This window comes from Lampetra fluviatilis, chromosome 36 (assembly GCF_964198595.1).
Source record: "Lampetra fluviatilis chromosome 36, kcLamFluv1.1, whole genome shotgun sequence".
Classification (NCBI taxonomy): Eukaryota; Metazoa; Chordata; class Hyperoartia; order Petromyzontiformes; family Petromyzontidae; genus Lampetra; species Lampetra fluviatilis.
Genome location: NC_136310.1, coordinates 6,996,495 through 7,022,205, shown reverse-complemented (window position 1 = coordinate 7,022,205; position 25,711 = coordinate 6,996,495). Strand labels below are relative to the sequence as shown.

The following is a 25,711-nucleotide window of genomic DNA, read 5'->3' as shown; positions in this document are numbered from 1 at the left end:
TTTTGACCACGTAAATGCACAGTCTTTTTGGGGATGTGGCAGAACATTTCTGAGCCGTGTGTCTACCATCATCAGCCAGAGTCAGCAGGGCACTCCGGAGCAAATTAAAATGCAGCAGCATTTTGGGAGAATTATTTCAAAGGGGAAGTTAATCCGATTCCTGTGTTTGTGTGTGTGGCGTGTGTGTGCGTCCTGCCGAAAGCGGTAGTGTAGCAGTTAGCACGCTGCACTACGAACCCACCCACCTATTACCGCTCACAGCCAACACCAGTGACAATTATCCGAACTGATCCTGGCCCTCCCCTAGGCCGACTCAGCCTCAAATGAGTACCTGGTGCAGTGTGTAAACATTGCCACTGGGGAGACAAAGGCGGCCGGGCATGGTGCTGAGCACCCGATCCCTTCGTGTGCCGTGCCGGCCTTCAAAGGTGCTCGCTTACCAGCACTTGCCCCAACTGCTTTTTCAGGCTATACGGGGGATCTTTGTCCTGCTGGCACACCGCTTTTCCCGTCAGGACGCAGCGGGCGTGTTTCAGGGCATTCGTAAAATTTCACACCTTCCCCCAGTCGTGTGCCTTTGCTTGAATTCTGTGCTAATTCATCGGCGGGTGAGCTGGGCTTGTGGTTTGACGCGCACATAGCAGTGTTGCTTTGAAGCGAGTTTGAAATGCTTCACCTGCAGGATCTGTGATTGTCTGAACCCTAAAGTGTCGCGTGTCGTGTTCTATACCGACCGTGGAAACATCGGCAGCACTAGCAGGCATAGAGAAATCTGAATTCTAATCTCGGCACTGCTGTTTTTGATAATGGCAAAAATGTAAATGGTTCCAGACTCAACTGAGATTTGGGTGTTAACTCTTCTGCATCGGCGGAAATTACAAATTTCTGTTATTGGGCCCAGTCACTCCGTATCGTGATTCTGAGATTCTATCCATGCGACTACCGATATTGCAATGTTTAGCTCAACATAGGAAATGTCTTTGGTGCAACACAAGGTGTTGTTTGTCATGTGCAGTACCTAAATGGTAAAAACAACCAAAAATACCGACTTTGGCTGCATGTCCTGAGCTGTCTGACACTGTTGCTATCGGGAGCATGTCTGTGACATCACTTCACAGAGTGCAAGTGTGGGTGATTCCTTCAGTAATAATTTCAATAAGAGCACACTCCTAACTATGACATTACGTGGTTGTATTGTCATTAACATAGATTCAAGCTCGTGTTGCACAGCCCACGGGACACAGCCTAGATGTGTATCTGCAAGATAAGAGCACTTTGATTTTCGGCTTACATCTTCCTTTAATCTCAGTACCTGGTAAAGGGCCATGCCTCCAATATGAATAGATAATAGTGTTGCATCATTGCGATGAAGTGTGATTCGCCTGCGTTCCCTATCACTAATGATCATGACACGTATGTATATGGAGATATATATATGTAAACATACATATACATACTCGTCGACCTGAGTTCGATTTCCTCTCATGGCCAACACCCAGTGACGATTATCTGAACCGGTCCTGGTGCCACCCCTAGGTCGACTCAGCCTCCAATCTGTATCTGGTGCGGTGTGTAAGGGGCCGTCCATAAATGACGTCACGAACCTAGGGGGGGAGGGGGTCAGACATTTGTGACGATGTGTTACGAGGGGGGGGGGGGGTTGAGAAATGTCACGTCACATAAAAATGCGCAACTTTAAATAAATATAGAATTATTATAACAACACTAATTTTGATTAATTTCCATTAGTAACTATTTGATTTTTTTAATTTACTAAGGTCACCTCTTATTTATTCTATGAAGGAGCATTTTGCTTCTCCATGGGAGAATGGAGAAGCATACTTTTAGCAAAATTTTTTAATGATTGTTATTAAACAATTTGATTCTAATGATTCTACCAGGGCTTTTCATTCTGTGGAATAAATATATGATTGTTATAATTGGACTCTCTATTTTGCTTCGTTCTCCTACAAAGTTTCAAGTATTTTTTTATAGTTATAATGACTTTTAATATTTTATAATTATAAGATAATTTCAATATAATATTCTGAACATCTGCAGTTTTAGTTAGACGTTGAATATTTTCAAGTGAATTTTATGCTAAATTAAAGCTTTCCAACGCCTCCTTTTTAATACGTGTTTTCTCCTACAACATCATAGTACAGCGGCACATTAAATACGCACTACAATGACAATCATTCAAAGCGATTTAAAGCATGTTTTACTTTAAAAATCGAAATATTTTTTGGGGGGGGGGCAGAGCTTTGTGACGTCATATTTTAGGGGGGGGGGGTCTGACTTTATGTGACGCCGTGTGACGAGGGGGTCAAAAATCGTCCAAAATCGCGTGACATCATTTATGGACGGCCCCTAAACATCGCCACTGGGGAGGCAAAGGTGGCCGGAGGTGGTGTTGGCCACCCACCCCCTCGTGTGACGTGGCCGGCTCTTCCATAAGTGCTACTCGCTAACAGCATTTGCCCCAACGGTCTGCTCAAGCTGTACGGCGGATCTTCGTCTTTTGTACGTTGAACTTCGTTTGCACCGTACGCAGCCAACCGTGCTAAATGGAGGTGTGTGCAAACACTCGGGGCAGCCTTAACGCCGCACGTCATCCACAATGTGCGAGCCCGACTGGCGTCGACGAGGGGACCTGGGTTCGAGTCCAGACTCGGGCACCCTTCTCCTGTGTGGAGTTTGAATTTTCTCTCCCCCTGTTCTGTTCTACCATGGGTTTCCTCCTCCAAGTTAGCCGGTTTCCTTTAATAGCACAAACCACCCCGGTCCATAGTCGAGGGGATTTTTTTATGGCTTGGATCGCGTAAATATAAATGTGTCGTTAAACCCGCCACCATCCGATACAGCCAATTAGTAAGGTTTGTTCAGCACACCGGTGTGTTGGAGAGTAAACCCGCAACATTTACAGTTCTCCAACACGGCATGTTTTGTTTTACGTGACAAACCATACTAATTGACCATGTCGGGTGGTGGCGGGTTTAACGACACATTTATATTTACGCAATATAACCAAAAAACATTTTTGGGATAATATTGGTCGTGAAAACCTATGCATTAAAATGTCACTGGTGTCAGCCAAACATCCCAATGCTGAAATATGTACCTGAAAATTACTCTATTGGGATTACGCATAGTGACATAGACCTCCTGCTCAACTTGGCAGGATCCGCCAGGAGAAACATCTTGAGACTCCAGTGAGCCCTTCCTGGGTTAACAAGTGCAATAGTAGTAGCAATAATACTAAATAGCAAGTGCATAGAGATGTAAAGCTTTCGTGACTGCAGGGATTCATATCCTTGGTTCTTTCTGTAAAGTCACGTAGAAGGGAAATAATAAAATAATAAAAATATAAAACAATACAATTCTCACGACGTTTCGACTGCAACACAAGCAATCATCATCAGGTGTGAAATCCACAGTACAGTAATCTACTCGCCATCTGTTAAGAAAAAAATGCCACTTTTTTTTTCAAATTTTCTTGCTGTGGATTTCACACCTGATGATGATTGCTTGTGTTGCAGTCGAAACGTCGTGAGAATTTAATTGTTTTATATTTTTATTATTTTATTATTTCCCTTCTACGTGACTTTACCGAAAGAACCAAGAATATAAGTGCATAGAGGCTTTGTTACAACACACCCCGTGAGAGTGACAAGCTGGCCTGTAATTATTTCTCAAGTAGCCCCACACACACGCAGTTCAGTCGAGTGGTGGGCGGTTGTGTGAGCCGGGCTGTCTCGCAGAACCATCGGAGGTCACCGGCTTATTCCACCACTATTGAAATGCCCCCGTCATCTGCGAAACTAAACGCCTCGCTGTTCCAGCCAGAGAGAAATGTTCTTAAACAAAAAAGGCAACGCCTTTTGCGAGACTCATTGCTTTATTCCTGTGTGTCTGCAACACCCTCACAGCCGGCTACCATTGCATCTCGGTGTGATGTGTAATTGCATTCTTATGGCTTCAATGACATTTTAAGGTACTGTTACTGCAGTTGTTTAGCAGCACAGGCTCAAAAAATGTCACCTTCATTGACGTCACCACTGCATTGCAGCTGAACAAATAAGCAAGCTAGTGTTTTGGAAAATGGAACTTCCTCAGACTAATTATGAATTAGAAATCATTTGTTGATCGTAGGCATAGTTGCGGTGGCATTTAAATAAATTCACAAGTGGGCGATGATGTCACACGTGGCATGTAATTCAGCACTACAGAAGAGCAAGGATAAGGTGGATCATGCAAATGTTGTGAAACTCCCTTCTCATCAGCATGGAGGAGGTGCCATAGCCTGACTCGCCAGGAGAAGTCAGCACAGCGAGTAGACTACTCGCCATCTGTTTCCAGCTCTACGGGGATCGAGTGTTGCCCCCTCGCATGTGTGGGTTTTCTCCGGGCGCTCTGGTTTCCTCCCATATGTAAATACAATAATTTATTGGATGAAAACATTAATATATGGAGGACTGCAGAGCTCGGATAATTATCGGTGCCGGCTTGAGTGTGTTTTCTCCGTATATAAACGCTCAATTGATTGGCAGAAAACATCTTAAAATTAAATTAAACCCCAATGCAGGACCCTGCTGAAAAGTCATACGACTCGGTGTTGCTCTACTTGATGAATAAAATTAATGTCAGAGGGCAAACAGTGGTGTACTAGTTAATGCACCATGCTTGGAACGTGACAAACCAAGTCCCGGACAAGGCTAACTTCAATGGTTAGAGATATTGGCATCAGTGCTGCACTTTTGCCCACTCTTTTCACCAACCCACACTGTTCCGAATGTGTGCGAGGTGTTTATATATTGTTTACATGCGATGGGTTCACATGACTCCCCCAGCCACCAACAATGCTACACAAATTTACAACCATGCTCATTGAATTGCAATGGCTACTTAACTATTGCATGCTTATTAAAGACGTAATATTTTGTATTCTTTGGGTCTTTCGGTAAAGTCACGTAAATAGGTTTAACAAAATAAACAAAAAACCACGACGTTTCGATCACAACACAAGCAACCATCATCAGGTGGAAGAAAGGTCGCTTGTGTTGCGATCGAAACGTCGTGGTTTTTTGTTTATTTTTATACATTTTGAACCTATCTACATGACTTTACCGAAACACCCAAATAATATGAATTCCTGCAGTCACGAAAGCTTTAAGCTATAATATATAGCGTTTCATATGAATATATTTGGACAAGAACAACATAAAACGAAGAAATCTCATGTGATCAGATTACAAATATACGATGAGTGAATAAGTGAGGTTTTTAAAGGGGGTGTGGGGGTTGGTGATTGATATTCGTCGTTGTGAAATAAGTTTTAATGGAACCTCGTGCAACATTACACCGCATCGATTGAACACGAATAATTTTATTCCCAGTTTGATTTCCATACTAAAAAAAAAAATTTACCCTGAAAGAAGGATCGCCCTGAATTGATTTTACAAATCAATAATAATGTCATTAATAAAACTTTGCATCTCAGTTGGATGGGATTCATAGTGCAATCGCGCACAGTCCTGCTTTGCACATGGACAGGTTTGTAATCAAATATGGATTCTGTTAAGTTGCAGATTATTGAACGGCCGGCTGTCCAGTAAGTGCTTTCCACTTCTCCACTGTACGACTCAAATATATTTCAGTGGTCTGGCACAAGGTCCGCAGCATTTTGGGTTGATTGGGGGTAGGTGGATCATCAGCTCAAGGATTTTTGGTTTTTCTTGTGGTCACTGGCCAGCCACCACGACTGCCCGTTGCTCGTGGTGCTGTGCTTTTTGAGTGCGATTTAAATCGCGGCGTTTGTTTGATGACGTCAGCCGTTGAAGGTAAGGCCACAGAGTGATCACGTGTGCCCTTAGTCTCTTCGGTGACTTCAGGTTTTATATTGTGTTTTGTTAATATATTCGTAGAAATGTTTTTTTCGCACTTATTTTTAGGATGATTTACATAGGCTTGATGGGAGGGGGGGAGCGTAGGTGCCATGAGCCTGATGTCCTGAGTGTGATTCCGAGTTCGGTCAGTGGCGAGTTGATGTCTGAATCGCTCCTGGGCCCCCCTTTTGCCAACCTGCTCCGAGCAGCGTGGTGAAGTATGGTCAAGTAACAAACCCTGACTGACGTGTCGTAGGGAGGCACTCATTCAGCAGGGGATTGACAAAGAGGCTGTACATTGATTTCATATATATACATGTGAACCTGCACCAGCTTGTCAATCCACTGTTATTCGAAGAAGGCCTTCCTTGATGGATTTAGATTGCCGGGTGCATAGCGTGGCGTGCGAACCACTGTGCACCAATTCGGTGTGAAGTATGGTCAAACAACCCTCGTGGTGGAGACACGTGGGGAAGACTTCAATCAGCAGTGGACAAAGGGCTGTCAATTATTTTTATAGTATTTTCATTGCAAGGCAAGCCCAGTACAAAGCACCGATCGCAGTACAGGGGGTGAACAGAAACTCTGCGCCAGGGCTTAATGAAGGGGGAGAATCGGGCTCTCTGCTCTACCCACGTGGGGACCGCAAGACAGAGAACAAGAAAGCTTATATGGGGAGGGGAGGGTGGGGAGCTGTAAATCATTGTTATTATTCATCATGCGTAGCTGTCCTCGGAATCCGAAATGCGTGGCTGTGTCCTTGATGCCAGCACTGTCGATCAAAGAGATACTACGAGCAGTTGCAAAGACTTTAATATCTGTGTACTTACGGAAGTGCAAATCTTCCATTCATCTGCCCCTTCTTAACCATGTGCGGACGTGGCGTGATTGGACGCGCGCTTCCTGAAATTTAATTTGAAGAGTTTAACATTTCCATTTCAACAAAAAATGCATTGTCGTGTGTGTGTGTGCGCATGGTCACTGTGTGGTGTGGATTTTTTTGTTGTTGCAATTTGTGCCTTAAGTGAAAGTCACGGGGGCTTAAATGGTTTCACTGCGGGCCAAGGTAAGGTCTTAATGTTGGAGCAAACTTTGGTCACGGTGAGAAGTGAGAGGTAATGTCTTAATTGGGTTGCGTGAGTGGGTGTGGACGAGACTATAACATTTCCCGGGCGGAGTACAATCAAAGTTTTAAATAATGAAGTCTACAGATGCATAACAGCCATGACCAAACACCCGTGGCATTTTGTTAAATGCTCTTAAAACTGACCATGCCTTTGTGGCCAAAGGCAGCCCTTCCATTACGCAGCCTTTTGCTGGATGCCGATAAGGGTTATAAACCTATGGCACTTAGAATGTAATCGGAAAGCTCCCGTCTCGGTTCACCGTTTTAAGAATCCTAGCCTCGCCACCCCCTTGACAAACAGTGCGACTTATGTTTATGTTTTAGTCCTCCAAGCACTACTAGCCGGGTTTAAATCTGTTCGGCCTCCGAGACCTAACCATGTCGGGCGAACATGCGCAGAACGCTTGTCGCAGCCTGCGCCGCCAGAGCTCCGCTGTGGGCGGCAGAGGGCGGCGTAGCAACATCCATTGTTGTACTGCATCGTGCTCCCATGCCTGCGCTCCCCCGCGCCTTCCTAAATCCCCACTGACCGGCATGGTGATTCATGGATCACGCACAGTCGGCGAAGGACCGTTGCGCCAAAAACGGTGTGACCTCTTTGTGACAGCATTCACATAAACTGCTCTTGCTGCCATACACCGGCAGCTCTCGAGTAATTTGTTTGATCCACGGATCACGCGGGGGGGGAGGATGGAGTGGGGGGCACCGACCAAGGGGGGCGGCGCCATTCCTTTGAGGGTCGCAGTCCACTTTGAACGTCAACCGCCAACTGAAGTGCGCATGGTGAAGTATGGTGAAATAACCCCCCCCTCCCCTCCCCACGTGTTTTGTCTCCGTCCCCAGACGACGTCGTCGACCGCGTCGGTGCGTTCGTCCGTCTTCATGCGCACCGTGCGCTGGTCGGCGTGGGAACCCTCCGCCGAGGCCGTGGACCCCAGCGGGGGGCGTTCCGATCCCACGTTCGGCCGCGGGCGCGACGTCACGGTGGCACTGCTCGGGGGACCGCGAGACAACCCGGCGCACGTGCTGGTGTACGCGGACTCGGCGGAGGTGAGCCCGTCGGCGGCAGTGGTGGTGGTGGTAGTGCAGCGGCTAGCGCGCTGCGCTACGAAACCCAGCGACCTGGGGTTTGATTCCCGCATCACGGTTAACACCGGTGACGATTATTTGAACCGGTCCTTGGCCTGCCCTAGGTCGACTCAGCCCCTAAATGAGTACCTGGTACGGTGTGTAAACATCACCATTAGGGGGACAAAGGCGGCCGGGCGTGGTGTTGGCCACCCAGCCCCTCGTGTGCCGTGCCGGCCTTCGTAGGTGCTCGCTAACAGCACTTGCCCCAACAGTCTGTTAAGGCTACACGGGGGGATTTTTGTCTTTGGTGGTCGTGGTGGCAGTGGCGGTGGCGGCTGTGATGCATGGCCGTGGTCCAGTGACTAGGAAGCCAGGCAGGTGGATCACACAGAGATTATATTTGTGTGATGTGGCTCATCCAGCCAGCAGCGAGCCTGTGTGACTGCCTGACACTGTTTGTCGAACTGGCCTCACCTTGCCTTTGTCCAACCTTTGTTTGAGCTCAGTAGGTAGGTGGGTAAGGGTACAGGTCAAGGTACAGCCTTGCAATTTGCTTGCTTATGCCACTCCGAGCAGAAGGGCCTCAACTAGAAGGAGCCCCTCCAGTAGAGGGTAATTGGCCTACTCTTCCAGATTAGCCAGACTTCTTGAAGGGGTCGGGGTACCCACACTGTACCCCAACACACGCAACCTGCCAATCAGTTGTGGTGAACCCATTTATATTGTTGGGCGGACAGAGGCAGGAGGATTTCAGAGACTTGGATCGATGTTTCTGTTACCGTGCCAGGAGAACAAACCTACGACCTCTAGATAGTCCAGTGTGCTAACCGTTACACCGCAGCAGTGGTGGATTCAACTGAGTCGCAGACGTACTCTTTGGAGGCAACACATATTTATTTACACCAACACATTAACACATAGGGGTTACTGCCCCTTTACCAGATAACCTAAGGTGGTGGACCACCTGGCTAACTACGCTAGCTACTGGGAGTAGCTACAACGGACAGGACCCTGGCTTGGGTCCTTGTCCACGTGTTGGTGACTTCTTCTCTTGGACGTAGATCGTAGATCTTCAGATGACAACAGCAACGCTGGAACCCCAGTCCCTGTGGAGACCCGGTTTGTATGCTCCCGGGTCGTGGCTGGCCCCGCCCTTGGCCACGACCACCTTCGAAAAACCTCTCGTCGTTTCTCGATCCTTCCCTTAGGATCTCACCCTGTGACCACCCCCTAGCCTCCACCTGGGGCCCCTGTGTAGATCTTACTGGTCACGTGCCTTCTAGGGTCAACCAGAGTGACATGGCCTCGGGTAACCTCATCACATGGCTGACACTCTCACACTCCCTCCTGTAGGAGTCGGCACTGCACGCCACGCGTGGTGCCACTGAGCGCTATGACCCAGCGCTCACCGAGCCCGTAAGAAATATAATGCACCAGCCATTTGTCAGTCTACACCCTCTGTATCTTGTGTTTACAGCCATGGGGCATCGGGTGGAAAGTCCACATTGTTATGGTGAGGCCAAGTCACTTCATAAGGCATTAGTTGTTGGCATCTCTCAATGTGGTATTAATTGTATGCACCCAGAGGCATCATGGAGGGTTGATTGGATTACCACCGAGGTTTGAACTTGAAAACTTCCTTTTCCAGAGCCCTGCACTACCCTGCTTGATCGCTACATAAAAGCACAGCTGGTATTGTTAATTATTTCACAATTTAATAATTTTTAAGTTGAGTATTTTTACTATTATTCTGGCAGTTTTGAACGCTTGCTAAATAGGCTTTGTTTTAGCAACAAAAAAGGAGGGCGAATGTGGATATATATACACTTGTCGTAAAATAACCCCATCATTTTACAACCGACATCGCCTCTAACCTTTTTGGTGATTTTGTGAAAAATTTAGATAGTTTTTGACCCGGTTCATAAAGTTGTCTATCAAACAGCGGCCGCCTTAACGTATTCCATTTTGCGCAGAGTAATAGCTTTCCACAAAACCACTTTTTTTTTTGCCAAAACTATTTTTTCTCACCAAAATCGCTCCAGGCCTGTTTTTTTTTTTGCTGTAACACAAGCTCTAACGGCCGCGCTGACCTCCGTGGATAGCCTCTTATTTTTCACACAGGGAACTTCCTTCATCTGCTGAAATAAAAAAAAAGTCTCTCCATTACTGCCGTGCACTTTCCGAACTGATAGTGACATCGGTGAAATGTAAATCTGTTGGAGGGCGGAAAACGGAGCCTGTGTATCGCCGTCGGGGGACAAGAGATGGCGTGGGTTAAACCTTTTCTTGCCGATCTGCAGTCGACCACGTCAGCGTCCGTTATCCATAGTACTTACGTCCGACGTGATTGGTGGATTGTACGAAACGAAGTTATGCAAATAAGACACGTGGCCCGACGAAGGGAGATGAGGGCGGAGGGGCGGCAGAGCGGTGATCATCAAGATGGAATGTGGTGCACAGCAAGTAGGCTGCTGACATTGGATTTTCTCTTCGTGCTCTGCTTTACTGCTACGTACATGCATAAACATCCAATTAGGACGAAATTGTCATGTGCTGTCTCAGCCGATTGCGAGCAATAAATACAACACTCGGGGGCAGTGTTTCTCATCGGAACGTGTCGCTTTACTGACGTGAACCAATGAGGACTTCCGCACCGTTGTTTTCTGGTGGACTTTGCTTGCGCGAGGTCAACTGTGGGTTGAATTCAACCTCTTTTGAGTCGCCCCACCATGAGGGCATGCCGGATGTGAAAGTCAAGAGTCGCCCACAAACGATTTGAGACACCCAGTCACGTTCATATGTAACGGCTGGATTCGAACTGCTAACTGTAATATTTGTTAATGATATGTGCGTGTCAGTAAAACAAATATAAAATATTTAAAATATCCAAAAACTGTCACGATATGTTGCAAACAATATAATTCCATTAGTAACTTGTGCATACGTCCTCATGCGTGTATAACACTATTTGCTCACTGCTCCGTGCATTTTGCTTCCTCATCCTCCCTCCCTCCTTCCACTTGCCTTCACTGCCTCAACTCACCCCGCCGTGCTGACTGACCCCTCCGTGCTGACTGACCCCTCCGTGCTCACTGACCCGGCCGTGCTCACTGACCCCTCCGTGCTGACTGACCCGGCCGTGCTCACTGACCCCTCCGTGCTGACTGACCCCGCCGTGCTGACTGACCCCGCCGTGCTGACTGACCCCGCCGTGCTCACTGACCCCGCCGACCTGGCTAACCCCGCCGTGCTGACTGACCCCGCCGTGCTGACTGACCCCGCCGTGCTGACTGACCCCGCCGTGCTCACTGACCCCGCCGTCCTGACTGATCCCGCCGTGCTGACTGACCCCGCCGTGCTCACTGACCCCGCCATCCTGACTGACCCCGCCGTGCTGACTGACCCCGCCGTGCTGACTGACCCCGCCGTGCTGACTGACCCCGCCGTGCTCACTGACCCCGCCGTGCTGACTGACCCCGCCGTGCTCACTGACCCCGCCATCCTGACTGACCCCGCCGTGTTGACTGACCCCGCCGTGCTGACTGACCCCGCCGTGCTGACTGACCTCGCCGTGCTCACTGACCCCGCCGTGCTGACTGACCCCGCCGTGCTCACTGACCCCGCCATCCTGACTGACCCCACCGTGCTGACTGACCCCGCCGTGCTCACTGACCCCGCCATCCTGACTGACCCCGCCATCCTGACTGACCCCGCCGTGCTCACTGACCCCGCCGTGCTCACTGACCCCGCCGTGCTGACTGACCCCGCCGTGCTCACTGACCCCGCCATCCTGACTGACCCCGCCGTGCTGACTGACCCCGCCGTGCTCACTGACCCCGCCATCCTGACTGACCCCGCCATCCTGACTGACCCCGCCGTGCTCACTGACCCCGCCGTGCTCACTGACCCCGCCGTGCTGACTGACCCCGTCATGCTGACTGACCCCGCCGACCTGACTGACCCCGTCATGCTGACTGACCCCTCCGTGCTCACTGACCCCGCCGTGCTGACTGACCCCGTCGTGCTGACTGACCCCACCGACCTGACTGACCCCGCCGTGCTGACTGACCCCGCCGTGCTCACTGACCCCGCCGTGCTCACTGACCCCGCCGTGCTGACTGACCCCGCCATCCTGACTGACCCCGCCGTGCTCACTGACCCCTCCATGCTGACTGACCCCGCCGTGCTGACTGACCCCTCCGTGCTCACTGACCCCGCCGTGCTCACTGACCCCGGCGTGCTGACTGACTCCGCCGTGCTCACTGACCCCGCTGTGCTGACTGACCCCGCCGTGCTCACTGACCCCGCCGTGCTCACTGACCCCGTCGTGCTGACTGACCCCGCCGTGCTGACTGACCCCGCCATGCTGACTGCTGTCCTGACTGACCTCGCCGTCTTAACCAATTGTCTAAATTGGCTCCACTGTCCCCTTGTGACTCAATTCCTAACGCCCTCATCCCTTTCACCTGTCCATCATTCAGCCTCCGACTCGACCCACATTGAGTTCATCGCACACGAGCAGAGTGCAACTAAATTGCACCACTTGTTTTGCTATTGAATTAATACTGCGCAAATTGACCAAACATCACAATGCGGCACCCCACTAAAGGTATTCCTCGTGCCGCAAGCCCATGACCACTTAGAACCAGACTCCTTGTTCACGCAAACCGGGCGAGTGTGTGTTCGACCTAGATTCACCACGGCAGTCTTGCCATGCAAAGGCGGCAGCGGGGTCTGGGCCGGGGGAAGCTATTTTTAGTGATCTGCACGGTCTCCACTTTTAACAAGGGAGCTGCACGCTAAGCTCTGGCGCATTCTCGCAAGCCGCTGCGATGTCGCCGAGTCAAGGCGGAAGGGAAGAGATGGCTCCGTCTAATTTCTAATGGCCCTTTGTACTTAGTGGTGGCCTTTGTAGATGAAGACTATGAATAATATAATAATAATAATTATTCACGGTCAGGGGGTGGGGGGTTCTTTTTTTTTTGGTGCAAACGAGGGCGTGCGCTCCCTCCGGCGCGTCAAATAATTAGGAATGTAAATGGTCCATGTGCTGTCCTTGCGAGCCATTACAATTCAAATCGTAGACTACACATGGACACTCTTAGTTCGACGTTTGCCCAATTTTGGCTCACCCACTGAGCATCGGTTTGGGCTTTGCTTCCAGTCCCATACACATAACACCCAAGATGCATCGTCTTTAAGACATCTTTTTTTGCATCGAGATCATAGCTTAAATTTTTCTATATATTTTTATACTCCCGATTACATTTCAATCCTCCTGTCATTGTCGTGCCATGAGACTAAGAAGTATCGTTTCCAAACCCTCGCAGTGATCAAAGAATCGCACGCTGACAGCCAGTAGGCCCACAGAATATGATGCCACGTGACTAGCTCGGAGTTACGTAACGATGCCCCTTATCCAACGCCGGGTGGTTGCACCCCTTCATACCCTGTAAAGAATGTTTTGTGGAAAGTAATAGAACTAAATTTGTTCATATTCTTGGTTCTTTCAGTAAAGTCACATAGAAGGGAAATAATAAAATAATACAAATAGAAAACATTTTTTTCCCCTTCTACGTGACTTTACCGAAAGAACCAAGAATATGAATCCCTGCAGTAACGGAAGCTTTAAATCAAAATTTAAATTTGTTTATTTTGCACCGCTGGGATCTGCCATTGACCTTTGGGCAGTCAATAATGGCTCGGAGTGTCAGCTCGCTTCATTTCGACCACGTAATAATGTTCATAATTAAGTTATTCATGATCATCATTATTAAATGTGATTTGTATTTTTTATATGTGTTTCTATTCATGATTTTGTATATATTCCAAACTGACTAACAGAAGCATACAGTCCGCAATTTTTCACTGACCAATGTGCATCTTTGTAGTGAGTGATGAAGTATCGATAAATAATAATAATATTATAATTATCATTATATTATTTAACCCCTGCTATGAACCCAGGATGTTTGGTGGTGCCTGCTCAGTACTGTGACACAAGTATTGACCTCTTAATCCGCCCTGTCGCCTTAAAGGAGGAATTCGGGTTTTCTTTTTTCATACTTTCTCCGCTTGTCTCGGAGTTGAGAATGGTCCCGGGGGGTTTGTGCTTTGCACCCAGATACTTGACCTGAGAAAGACATTAGCCCCACCAATCCACCTTTCGAGCCATCACGCCTGGAACCGCGGACTCACACATGCCATCTCAAGTGTGGGAATTCAAACGGAAGGGAGCGGGAGAGAGCTACAGTTGGATCGAGCAGGCGTGACGAGGCTTGCGCTACGATAGCATTAATAGAGTGGAGGCCACTGTCAAAATTCGTGCCCTGTGTCACCAATCGAGAGTGTGAGCTGCATAAGGTGAGATTTGAGCTGGTGTATGCACTGCTGTGGTAAATGAGCTCAGTTCTAACTTCCCACGACCGCTAAGGCCCCGGCTATGTAATGTGTTCTCTTGATGAACTTGAGAGGCAATTGGTTATTCTAGATTTGAAGTTTTCGTGACTGCAAGGATCCATACTCTTTGGTTCTTTCGGTACAGTCACGTAGGTAAAGAAAAGAGAATAAATTAAATCACGACGTTTCGGACAACACACAAGCGTCCATCATCAGGTGGGACAACGACAGCAAAAATCAGTTTCTGAAATAGGTTAAAGAGCTGCTGGTAACAGGGGATTATATAGACGAGGGAGGAGGGGCGGTGGAAGGAGGGAGCAAATATGACATTAAGAGTAGGGAGCGGTAAATGAAACTGCGCTATAAGACGAACATGGACGTCAAATTTCTGAATGATGGAAATGAGCAGGGCTGGGTGTAAGAGACTGGAGATGTGGATATGAAGGCAAACTGTTTGCCTTGGTTACTTGTGGTGACCTGTTAAGCCAGTTATGTCATAGCATTAGTGGAGTCTTTATCGGAAGAAAAAAAATCAATTTTGCTGTGTCTTGATTTTTTTAGAATGGTCCTGATGAATGCCGTTTAAGGGGCACCACTGTGGCGAGATGTTACCTACTCCACCTGCTATGCAGGATGTTGTTGGTTCACTCCCAACGCTGACACCTGTACATTTGGAGTTTGCGTGTTCTCCCTGTGGTCCACGTGGATTTTTCTCCGGTTCCACCGGGTTTTGCCTCCACGTGTAGAAACACACGTTTAGAGTATTTGGCTGCTACTATAAATTTCCACACGATGAGCCACTTGGTTTGGCTATCATTTGTGACCAGGTCGCATCTGAAAAACAGCTGTTTCGCTCAGTGGGCCTTACGCTGGTAAAATAAAATAGTTCCGTTGATGGAATGGTTTTAACGTGTGTTTGGGATGTGAAATGGTCTGCTTGCAGGAAACCCACTCGTACGAGAAGCAGCAATCAACCTTCTGCAGCGCTGGTAGCCTTTGGAAACCTACTTGTTAGACTGCCTACTGCAGGCACAACATCATTTATCATGTAGGATTCATAAAGCAATAAATTACTCAAAGCTATAAATTACTCAATGCACTGAGCCAGCACTGCTGAGATCGTGACTTCAATTCAAAGCAGCCACCAGAGGTTTTGACAATGTTCTCACCGGTATAGAGTCGGTGGTCTCGTCCCAGTCACCGGTGACCACACGAGGACAAATCATGTACATTTATTAGATTTTCAGTCAATGCAGCCGAGGCAGGCTCTTGAGGGTTGTATTTTTTGTGAATATATCTTCGTATGATTATCATGGGGAAGCCAATCTACACAGAGCGTGATATAGTGCCACCTAGAGTTGGCTAGCAGGGCCAGAGTGGCGATGTAGCGGTTAGCGCACGGTGCTATAAGCCCAGTGGCCTGAGTTTGATTGCTGGCCAGTGGCGATTGGAGTGGCATCTGTGTGCCCCCCTTCCATCCCCCCACCCCCGCCTGGTTTACCCAACCCACACCGAACGGCATTATTTAGATATGATTGACAATTTCCCATGGTCGCATGGTGAGTGTGGAGTATTTCATTCAGCAGTGGATCTAAAAAGAGGCCCCCGTTCGGTTTCAAGACTCGTTTTCAGAGAGGGAGAGCCCCTGCATTGGGATTATTGATCTATTTCAGCAAAGAGTAATGGGATTGTGGGAGGGAACCAGAGAACCCAGAGAAAAATCCTGACCACCTCGCAGCCTGAGGCCTAAAACACGTGATGAGCCCTGGGGGTCACCCATACTGAGACCTGACCAGGCTCAACTCTTGTTTGGCTTCAGAGATCTGATGAGTTCAGGCAAATCCAGGGTGATTTCGTTCGGCAACGTGGTGATCTCTTGATTGACTAAGTTCCTAAATCATGTTTTTAGTTTTATGATGTAACTCATACATTAGAACCCCTCTTAACGACCACCCCTGTTAACGACTAATCGCTTAACGATGGGGCTCCATAGAACTCAATGTGTAGTGTATAGTGTAATGTATAATGTCGTGTATAGTAGTGTATAATAGAACCCCTCTTAACGACCACCCCTGTTAACGACTAATCGCTTATCGACAGGCCTCCATAGAGCCCAATGTGTAGTGTATAGTGTAGTGTATAGTAGTGTAGTGCCTCCATAGAGCCCAATGTTGTTCGCTTTCCGACCATTCCCCTGTTAATGACGGGCTGTTGTAGGTACAGTAAATGTTAATTAATGCGTCCATTAATCATGTTTTTTTAATATTATATGTTTATAATGTTAGTATGTTTATGTATTACTTTCCATTGTTTAAATATTAGGAGGTATCTTTTTGGGTGAAAAAGGGGGAAACGTTCAATACTATTGCAGTGACTTGTAGCGTCACTACTGCGTGAGCCTGTACACACATGACATCACTACTGTGTCAGCCTGTACACACATGACGTCACTACTGTGTCAGCCTGTACACACACATGACGTCACTACGTCGGGCATATTGGAATGACGTCACGGCCGGGTCGGGTAGCCGGGAGGCTGTCGTCAGTGCCACTGGGGTTGTGTCAGGCGATGGCACTCTGTATGAACCCGGCCGGACACGTGACCGGATAAAGGTGGGGGCCGGGGACCCCAGGGGGACCTTGGGGGGTGGCGTGGCCAGGGGCCAGAGGTCGCAAACGGGTTTTGATTCCTTACCCGTACCCGGCCGCACCAGGGTCGCAAATGGGTACCCGTACCCGGCCGGGTACAGGTAGCCGTTCCCTACCCGTTCCCTACCCGAAATGAGTGACAAACGGCTACTCACCATTGACTCACGGCCTACCCATACCCGTACCCGGCCGCACCAGGGTCGCAAACGGCTACCCGTACCCGTACCCGGCCGGGTACGGGTAGCCGGGTATCGGGTAGGGTACGGGTATCGGGTACCCGGTTGCGACCTTTGCCAGGGGCTGAGCCTTCTCGAGGATTCCAGAAGGTGGGCGTGGCCCGGGCACGCCGAGGCGGATATAAGGGGCCTCCGCACCTGGTGCGGGGCGGCTCGGGTCCGGGATGAAGATGCCTCGTGAAGAAGAAGAGTCAAGCTTCAAGTCAGCGTGGCCACCCAGTAGCCCTCCTGGCTTGGCCACGCCAGTCGTATCAGAGTGTCAGTGTTAGCGAGTGATAGTGTGTGTTAGCGAGGATAGGTCGGTGGTCACCACCCTATGTGTAATGTTAAGAGTTACCCGTTGTGTCTAATAATGAATAGTGTTGCCTCCCAAAGTTCCAGTGTGCGCCTGAATTGAACCCACTACATTATCGCAACGAATTAAGCCTTTAACGTGTATTTCCTATAATTGCTTAAGGAACAAATCACCTAACAGCCGGTTTCGTGTAACCAATTACCGTCGTTAAGGGTTCTACTGTATTACACAATTGAGATATACGACAAGATAAAGGTGCAGCCCTGCAATTGCTTACTCGCGTCACCGCTGGCAGGAGCGCCTCTGCTCGAGGTATCTCTAGAGACCCCTCTTGAGGGCTTTTTGGCCTACTCTTCCACGCTCAATAATCATCCCCGAAGAGATGGGAGTACGCACGCTTTACCCCGCTGAAAGCGACATGCCGATAGACTAATTGAGACATAATTAAATGTGAAATTAAAAGTAAATTATATAAGATGCGTAGTGCCACACAAGCATCCCATTCCAGCTGCCGTTTCTCCGTAGAAAGAAACCAAAAAAACCGAGTGCGCGAAAGAAACCCGGCGTTCCGAGTCTCCCCGGGGTCGTTGAGAGTGCGTGCGTTATTACGAAAACTTTCTTCCTGGGGGGGGGGGGGGGGGGCACCGTGGTCGCATTTTTTGCCAAACCACGCGGCGAAATTAATAAACGCGTCGGAGCTCGCTGAGAATCCCGACAAGCGCGCGGGTCGTGCGGTTCGGCGATATGGAGGAGGTGTTGTCGGGGGGGGGAGGGGGGGCGCAAACGGGCTGGACCAAGCGGTGTCATCTGGTCCCGACGGGGAGCGGAGCTCGGGGGCAACGAGCGCAAGGGCACGAAGGCTACGATCGATCTGCGTTCGCTTTCGTTGGAGCTCTCAAAAAACTTGAAGTGATCTCGCCGGTCACTCTAATTTCACAGTCTGTTAAAGCGTCCTCCATTCACCTTTCACCGGTGTCTATCGAAGTTTACATCGAATTTGGAAAATAACAGCGCCCGTGACTCTGTCGTACGCGTGCAGCCGTCTCGTCAGCCCACCGCTGCATGAGGGCCGTGCGGATTGCTTGGGATGATTTGATCGTCGTTCTCGATTCATCGGTGTGTAACTATCGACCGCATTGGGACATAAGCCGGCCAATGCGCAACGTCTCCTTCACAAATGGAAAATTAAAAGACACGGCCCACGGTAGGGCGACTATGGCGATGCAACCCAAACGATGGATCATTTAGTTATAAATGTTGTGGTTTCACGCTTCAACACACCGGTGGGCTAAAGCAGTGAACTATTTGTCTTTTGTCAACGTGACACTTTTTTACTGATTGGCCGTGTCGGGTGGTGGAGGGTTACGGCACATTTATAAATAACGCGATCTAAACCCAAAAACGCTGATTATGAGTTAAACCTCTATCCATAATAGAGGTTTTTGGGGGTTAGATCACGTAAATATAAATGTGTCGTTAAACCCGCCACCTCCCGACGCAGCCAGTCAAGCAAGGTTTTGTCACGTAAGCACAACATCGCCAATTCGTTATTAATTCAGCACACTGGTGTGTTGGGGAGCAAACCTACAGCATTTACAATTCGAGTACGACGTTACGCCCGGTAATTACAACCAACCTCATGAGGCGACAGCCATCATTTGTTTTTGTACGATCTAACCCCCCCCCAAAATAAACCTCCTTTTATTCATAATATTGGTCGCTAAAGCATGCGTGTTAAACCAGTTTGACCCACTGTTGTCTGCACTCGTTCAACGGAGGAGGAGTACAACTACTGGAAATCTCTCTCGTCGCTGCTGCCAGACCTAAACATTGCTATTTAGCTCCTGAACAAAGTGCTGCCAGCATGCGGCAAGAGTAGAGTACGGTAGAATAATCACACCGCTGAGTGCGTGTTTGCGAAGGCAGGCAGTTTAGCCATGGATGTAGAGAAGGTACAAGAGTGCAATAATTTATTTCACACTTTCCACTGCTGCCGTTAACAACGTGGCTCTCTCGGGTCTGTGACAACCGATTATGCATTCTGCAATTTGCAGGCAACCTTTTACAATTCTGCTTTGAATGCACATGAGTTTGTTTCGTCATACTTTTTAAATTACTATTATTATTATTGAAGGGTTTGTCTGTTACTCGGTAGCTGCTGCTAATGGGCGACTATTCTTGCGCCAATTTAGAATCCGTTCATCAGGAAACATTCTGAAAAGTAGCTCCCTTTAGGCCACCACACGGTGTAAAGTGCAATCTGCAACTCCTATTACCCACTGCGTCTCTTTGGCCTCTCTGGCGATGTGCTATGAAGAAGGACTATTGCCCAACACATCATATATTATATATATGTTTTCCGTTTTTTGTGTTATACATTGTGGTCACCCGCCAAAGCACTATCCAGGTTGAAACCTGATTAGAGTCTGAGAATCTGATGAGATCGGCTGCATTCTGGGTGATTTTGGAATAATCGTCACTGTTTAACCGCAATAAGTAAGTAAATAAATACATTTAAATCATAGAGTTCCCTTTTAATCCATAAACATACGGGCTTTTAAGAAAAGTGTAATTTGTTTAACAGGCTTGAGCTTCTTGGTGAGTCTCAGAAAGTCAATACTGGTCCAGATGATGGCTACTTCTAGAAATGTCGCCGGAAAACGTGGGACCAGTAAAAACAACCTATCGGCTCATCGACGAAGTTGTTATTATATCTTCATGTTTGGACTCAGACCCTTGACTATTGAGTTATTGCACACAATCCAGAAAGTGCATAGTATACATGTCACTTATTTTAATGTAGCATTGCATTTTCTTCACATGTCACTAAATGCTAATCCCATATTTAAGATTGCAGCAAAGATGTATCGTTGGTGAAAGACAGAAAAATGCATCGACCTTATTCAAGTTTCTTCATTGCAATAGGTTGCTTAAACAAGGCCTCAGTCAATGCTAATGGCAGTCACTGCAATAGGTGTGTGTGAAAGTAGGTAAGAGCACAGCTGAGATGCAATACAGATTTGTGTCTCTTCTTGGCACACCCAGTCCGAGTGTCACCATGGCTTTTCCGACCAATCTCAATTTCAGCTTGCCCCTCTGTTCCATTTCCTCGTCGCAAAACCCGCGGTTTGTGTTTATCCATTTCTCATTATTGCTTCCTAATGGGTGCCAGTGGAGTCAAACTTTGGCACCTGTGGCTGCCTGAATATTGCCGGGCCAAATGGTCCCCTTGACACGCGATGCACAGCGGTGGAGATCAGACGCTTAGCTTCTGTCTGGAGTAGCCGTAACGTCGCGGTTATTGCAGCTTCTCTCTCTCTCTCTGGTGGAGTCGACGTGCGAGACGGCGTGCCGCGCCGACCTCTGCTAACACCAATTGCTGCCGCGATTCTTCACTTGCCCAAGGTGCGAGGGGAGGAATATGAAAAAAAATTAAGGATATAAAAAACCAGCTATCTCCGTCACTCCCGTGTCTCGCACGGCCTACCGACATTTGCGATTTAGTCCTTTGTGCATTAACCCTTCTGTCTGTTTCGGTTCCATGCTGCGCCACACTAAGGGCTGAATTTTAAAGAGATGAATCAGTAAGAGAAAAAAATAAGCCGTGCATTTCTTGTAGATTATTGGCGTTGGGGGTGTTAATACGCAGTCTGACAAGATTTAGAAGCCTCGTTAATGAGACTTAAAGTAATTAATGTTACGAACGAGGCACGTTATTATTAAAGCACTTACATCATGTCATTGCCGTATGTTTTTACGCGACGTGGATGAAATGGTGTCTTCCGAGCACGCTTTGAATGTAACTTTACAATATTTTTATTCTGAATTATTTTCAGAATTATTTCGAGATGGCTTTTTGAGCCAGACCACTGAGCCAGCACCGCCGAGATCCAGAAACCCACACGTGATTAGGCTGGCTTCTCAAGCGTGGCGAGTGGACGGTGTCGGCGCGGTCAAAAAAACGTAAAATTTTAGATTTTCACTAGATTGAGCTAAATCCAGCAATGAGAATATAATACATTGGTTTTAGTGGCCTGAAACAAACCGCCGTGTTTTATGGCATGGCCTTGTGGGAAAGTGCACCCTAAAGTGTGGATAAAAGAGGTCACTTGAGTAACATTAGAAGTGGTTCTGCAGTATCCTCTTCTGCGGGCGACTCTCCATCACTGATCTGCCAGAGTTCCAAATGGATTTCTTGTTTTGTGATACAACGCCAATAGCACAATTTTACAAAAATAGGGCATAAGATAAAGTATGTTTCTCTTATGAAAGGACCTTTCCACTTATGTCAAGCAGCCCAATACAAACAGCTGATGTACCTTTCTTTAAGATGGGGAAACTTCGTTTTGGAGTGATTTGAGTTGACGGATCTTTAATGAAGACCTCATTCTTCGTTAGATCACCAACCATCAGCACTATGAGAGGGTCCCACAGGTTGCAGTTCACAGAGTAGTTTTCTGACCATTCTGTAAGAATTTATGCGTAATATTTACATGAATTAAGTAGATTTTCTCTGGCTACGACCACATGCAAATGCAGCCAGAGGGGCTTTCCTGGATAAATAAAATAATTGTTAACATTTCTATCGGCTTCTTTTGCTACACCTTCTTCACTTTGCCTGTCAACCCACTTCATTTATTTCAGCACATTCTGCTTGAAGTGTGCTAATTAACTTCTATACTAAATGTCCACTCATCTACACCGAGTTGGGTGTATGCGTACACTTATCATGTTTATATCAGAACTGAGGTGTTAACTCAGTTTTCAAACGGGATATTTGACGGTCAAAATCGAAGCGCGCTCGAATAAAAAAAACCAGTGCAAATGTAATGTGAGCGCAATCGGCGTCAGAAAAAGGTAGGCACGGGTCCAAGCAAGCTCTATGTTTTAGTCTAACAGTGACCTAAACAAATGTATATCAATTAACGGGCGTATGGATTCTTGTTGGGTCAGTGAATCGAGGGGTTTGTTACGCAGTGTGTGTGGTTGGGAAGATTGCATCACCGCTTAAATGAATTGATAACCGAATAAATGTGTGTATGGATTCTCAGTGGATAAGTGGATTGAAGGATTTATTGACGGTCGAGTGGACAGATGGCACAGATGGATATCCCAAAAGGGCAGTTGGAATATTAATTGTCCACTCTCACCCGGCACAGCTTGGCCTAACACCCCATTCCCATGCACTCAGTTGAAGGGACTGATGGCATTACAACTGCAGCTAAATTACAAAGACCAGTTTCCTCTCAGGAGTTGCAAAGGCAAATATATGACCACTGAACAGACTCAGGTGCGGAGTCTGTTCAATCATATAGTGCAGACTCATTGATCTAACAGGCCTGCCTACTGATGAGACCCAGACGATCGAAAACCCGGTCGAGAATTTGCTTGCTTAAACAAATTCTCCTAGATATCTTCTTGGTTCTTTCGGTAAAGTCACGTAGAAGGGAAATAATAAAATAACAAAAATAAAACATCATAAAATTATTCTCACGACGTTTCGGCCACAACGCAAGCAGCCGTCCTCAGGTGAAGAACAGGTCTGTACGTGACTTTACCGAAAGAACCAAGAAGATGAATCCCTGCAGTCACGAAAGCTTTAAATCTAAATTTCTCCTAGATAGTAAAGGTATGGCAAGCGGGTAGGCGGATGGACTAAGCATTGATTGTACGCATACGTGGACTTACGCACAGCAGCAATGCCTGTATGCGCTTGCAGGTGCTGTGCTTGTATGGCAGCGAAGGCTCACTGGCAGGAGGCCGTCGGGGCAGACGCACGTTCCTGTGTTTGGCATTTGGTGAACGCACCTTGGCAGGAGGTGAAGGGACGCGGTTAGGCGATGTGTGACGGAGCTGTGAGATTGGGGGGGGGGGGGTATTGTTAGCAGGAGATTACGAGACGGAGCCAGGTGCTATAGGCGGAGCTGTGCATTACAACTGCCGAGAGGGTACACACACTAAAGATGTCATCAGCAGCTGGCGTGATATATCCACTGCTGGATGAAAGCCACCCTGTACCATCGCCACGCATTCAGCAGTTCATCTGACGCTTATCACATGGGCTGACCTCATCGCTCCAACTCTGCTCTGGCTGCCACTGTTGTTAGTGTAGCTGGTATGGGCTTAATGTAAATGAACCAAAAGTATAATTGTGAATGAAAGTATTAATGACCATGGATTGGGCCCATAGGGTCACGTGAATGCACAGTTGGCCACGCCCACCAGTTGAGTAATCAATTCAGGGTACAGGGCACCTGTTCAGATTCGGGTGAACGCTGTGAAATGGTGTGAATTGGGGTTGATTGCTGTGCATCTGGTCATAATTACAGATGCACGAATGCTCCTCGGAAGAACACTTCGAAATAAAGAGTTGCAGTCACGTAATCTTCTGGTGTCACTTGGTGGTGGAGTCATCCGATTCTTAGGAGGGCAGAACACAACGCAGAGTATCCACTCATCGCTTCCGAACTCATCTACTACTATTATTATTGTTGTTTTTGTACTCATTAACCGGCCTGTCCCCTCATAACGAACATGGGAGAAGAGGGATGGGGCGGGCTGGTTACATTAGTATCGACCAGAGGCCAGCATCGCCTCGAGTGACGTATTGCGCCAAATGCCAATCAATTTTCTTAGCAGTCTCTATGATATCTCTGATCCATGTCTTCCTCTTTCTCTCTCTCAGTGCAAATCCAGCGCATACACATCCCCCCATGCCTATGAGCAAACTGTCATTCTTGGTTCCATTCTATTCGTCACCGTCAATTTTTCTGACCGATATCTTAGGTGCGCTTTTTAAAAAAAAAATCTTCTTCACACAGCTCATATACAATAGCTCCTTCGCACGGCTCGAAGAAGCTATTGTACATTTGGATTTTTCCGCTTTGGGCTCATCAGCGAGACACAGCGGTGCCATTAAACCGCACGGCAGGCACCACTTTACCGTTCGCTACAGGTTTCTTCGCAGCAGAGCAGAGTCCCTAACGACGTGAAGCTGCGAGCGGTGAAAGCGAGCGAGGTGAAAAGGGGTCTCGGAGACTTCAAAAAGCGAGGTTCACAGAGCGCTCGCGCGTTGCGTTCTTCTCTGGAAAGTTTGGGCGTTCGTGTCGATGCCCTCTCTAATAAACGCCGTTCTACCTCTGCTGTCTCCCTTTCTCCCAATTCCCCCCCCCCCGCCGCCCACCTGCTTCTGCTTCCACTCCGATGCTGCGTGTGCCAAGGGAGGTTGCGGCTCCATCCGCTTCCGATTCGGGTGGACGGAGGAGGAGGCTCGCCAGCTGCAGGCGCAGCGAGCGAGCCACGGGCCGCCCACCGTCACGCCGCACGGTGAGAGACCTTCAGAGGGGTACACGCGGCCCTGTGGAGGGGAACAACACCAAACGTTGCAAACAAACGTGACACGCTGCCCACCTGAAGCTGGGTGATCCCAGGACCCAACGGCCGTGTTGAGATTCACAGTTTTTACATAATTGTATTTATTAAACCATTCACGTTCCATTTTGGCAATAGCCTCGTTTTCTGGGCTGATGAAGGTGAGACAACTCGACCAGAATCTCTTTGTTTAACATTAAAAAAAACACAAACGTAGACAAAAAGTTGAGTTACGTAACAGACACTGCAATAGTCATGGTGCAGTACGATTGACAGGGGGTACCAATCAAGCAACGTGGTATAAAATGGGTAAACTGGCCAAGCCACGATTTGAGATTCACTTTTATTTTTCAAATAGGACGAAAGCCAGACCAAGACACCTTTTTATTGAATTCGGTTGAGTGAGTGTCCAAGGTTTCAGAGAGTCAGGCCAAAACACCGATAAGATCCTGAGTGTTCCATGCTCATGTTCGACTTAAGAGGGCATTTTGTTAGGGTTGTACATATGTTGAACTTCTTTCGCAGCGTACATGGCAAACCGCGCTAATCGGAGGGTTGAGTGTGCATGCCCGATGTTCATCGAGACCACTTAAAGAGTCGCAATTCTCGTGGGAGACCATCGATATTCTGCAGAAGATAAGTCAGAACGTTTCCATTACCAACAGGGCACTGCTATAAC

The 25,711-nt window shown here is 47.9% G+C and overlaps 1 protein-coding gene across 6 annotated transcripts in view; it reads left to right on the top strand.

Annotated features, from left to right (window-relative positions):
* The window catches only part of NPHP4 (nephrocystin 4), a 285,849-nt gene that overhangs the window by 130,676 nt on the left and 129,462 nt on the right, over positions 1-25,711 (top strand). For 5 of the 6 annotated variants that reach the window (XM_078873295.1, XM_078873294.1, XM_078873292.1 and 2 more), the window contains 2 exons: positions 7,855-8,061; positions 24,882-24,987. In XM_078873295.1, coding sequence (XP_078729421.1) covers positions 7,855-8,061; positions 24,882-24,987 — 313 coding nt within the window. The remainder of the gene's footprint in view (positions 1-7,854; positions 8,062-24,881; positions 24,988-25,711) is intronic. The other variant, XM_078873296.1, reaches the window with a different exon arrangement.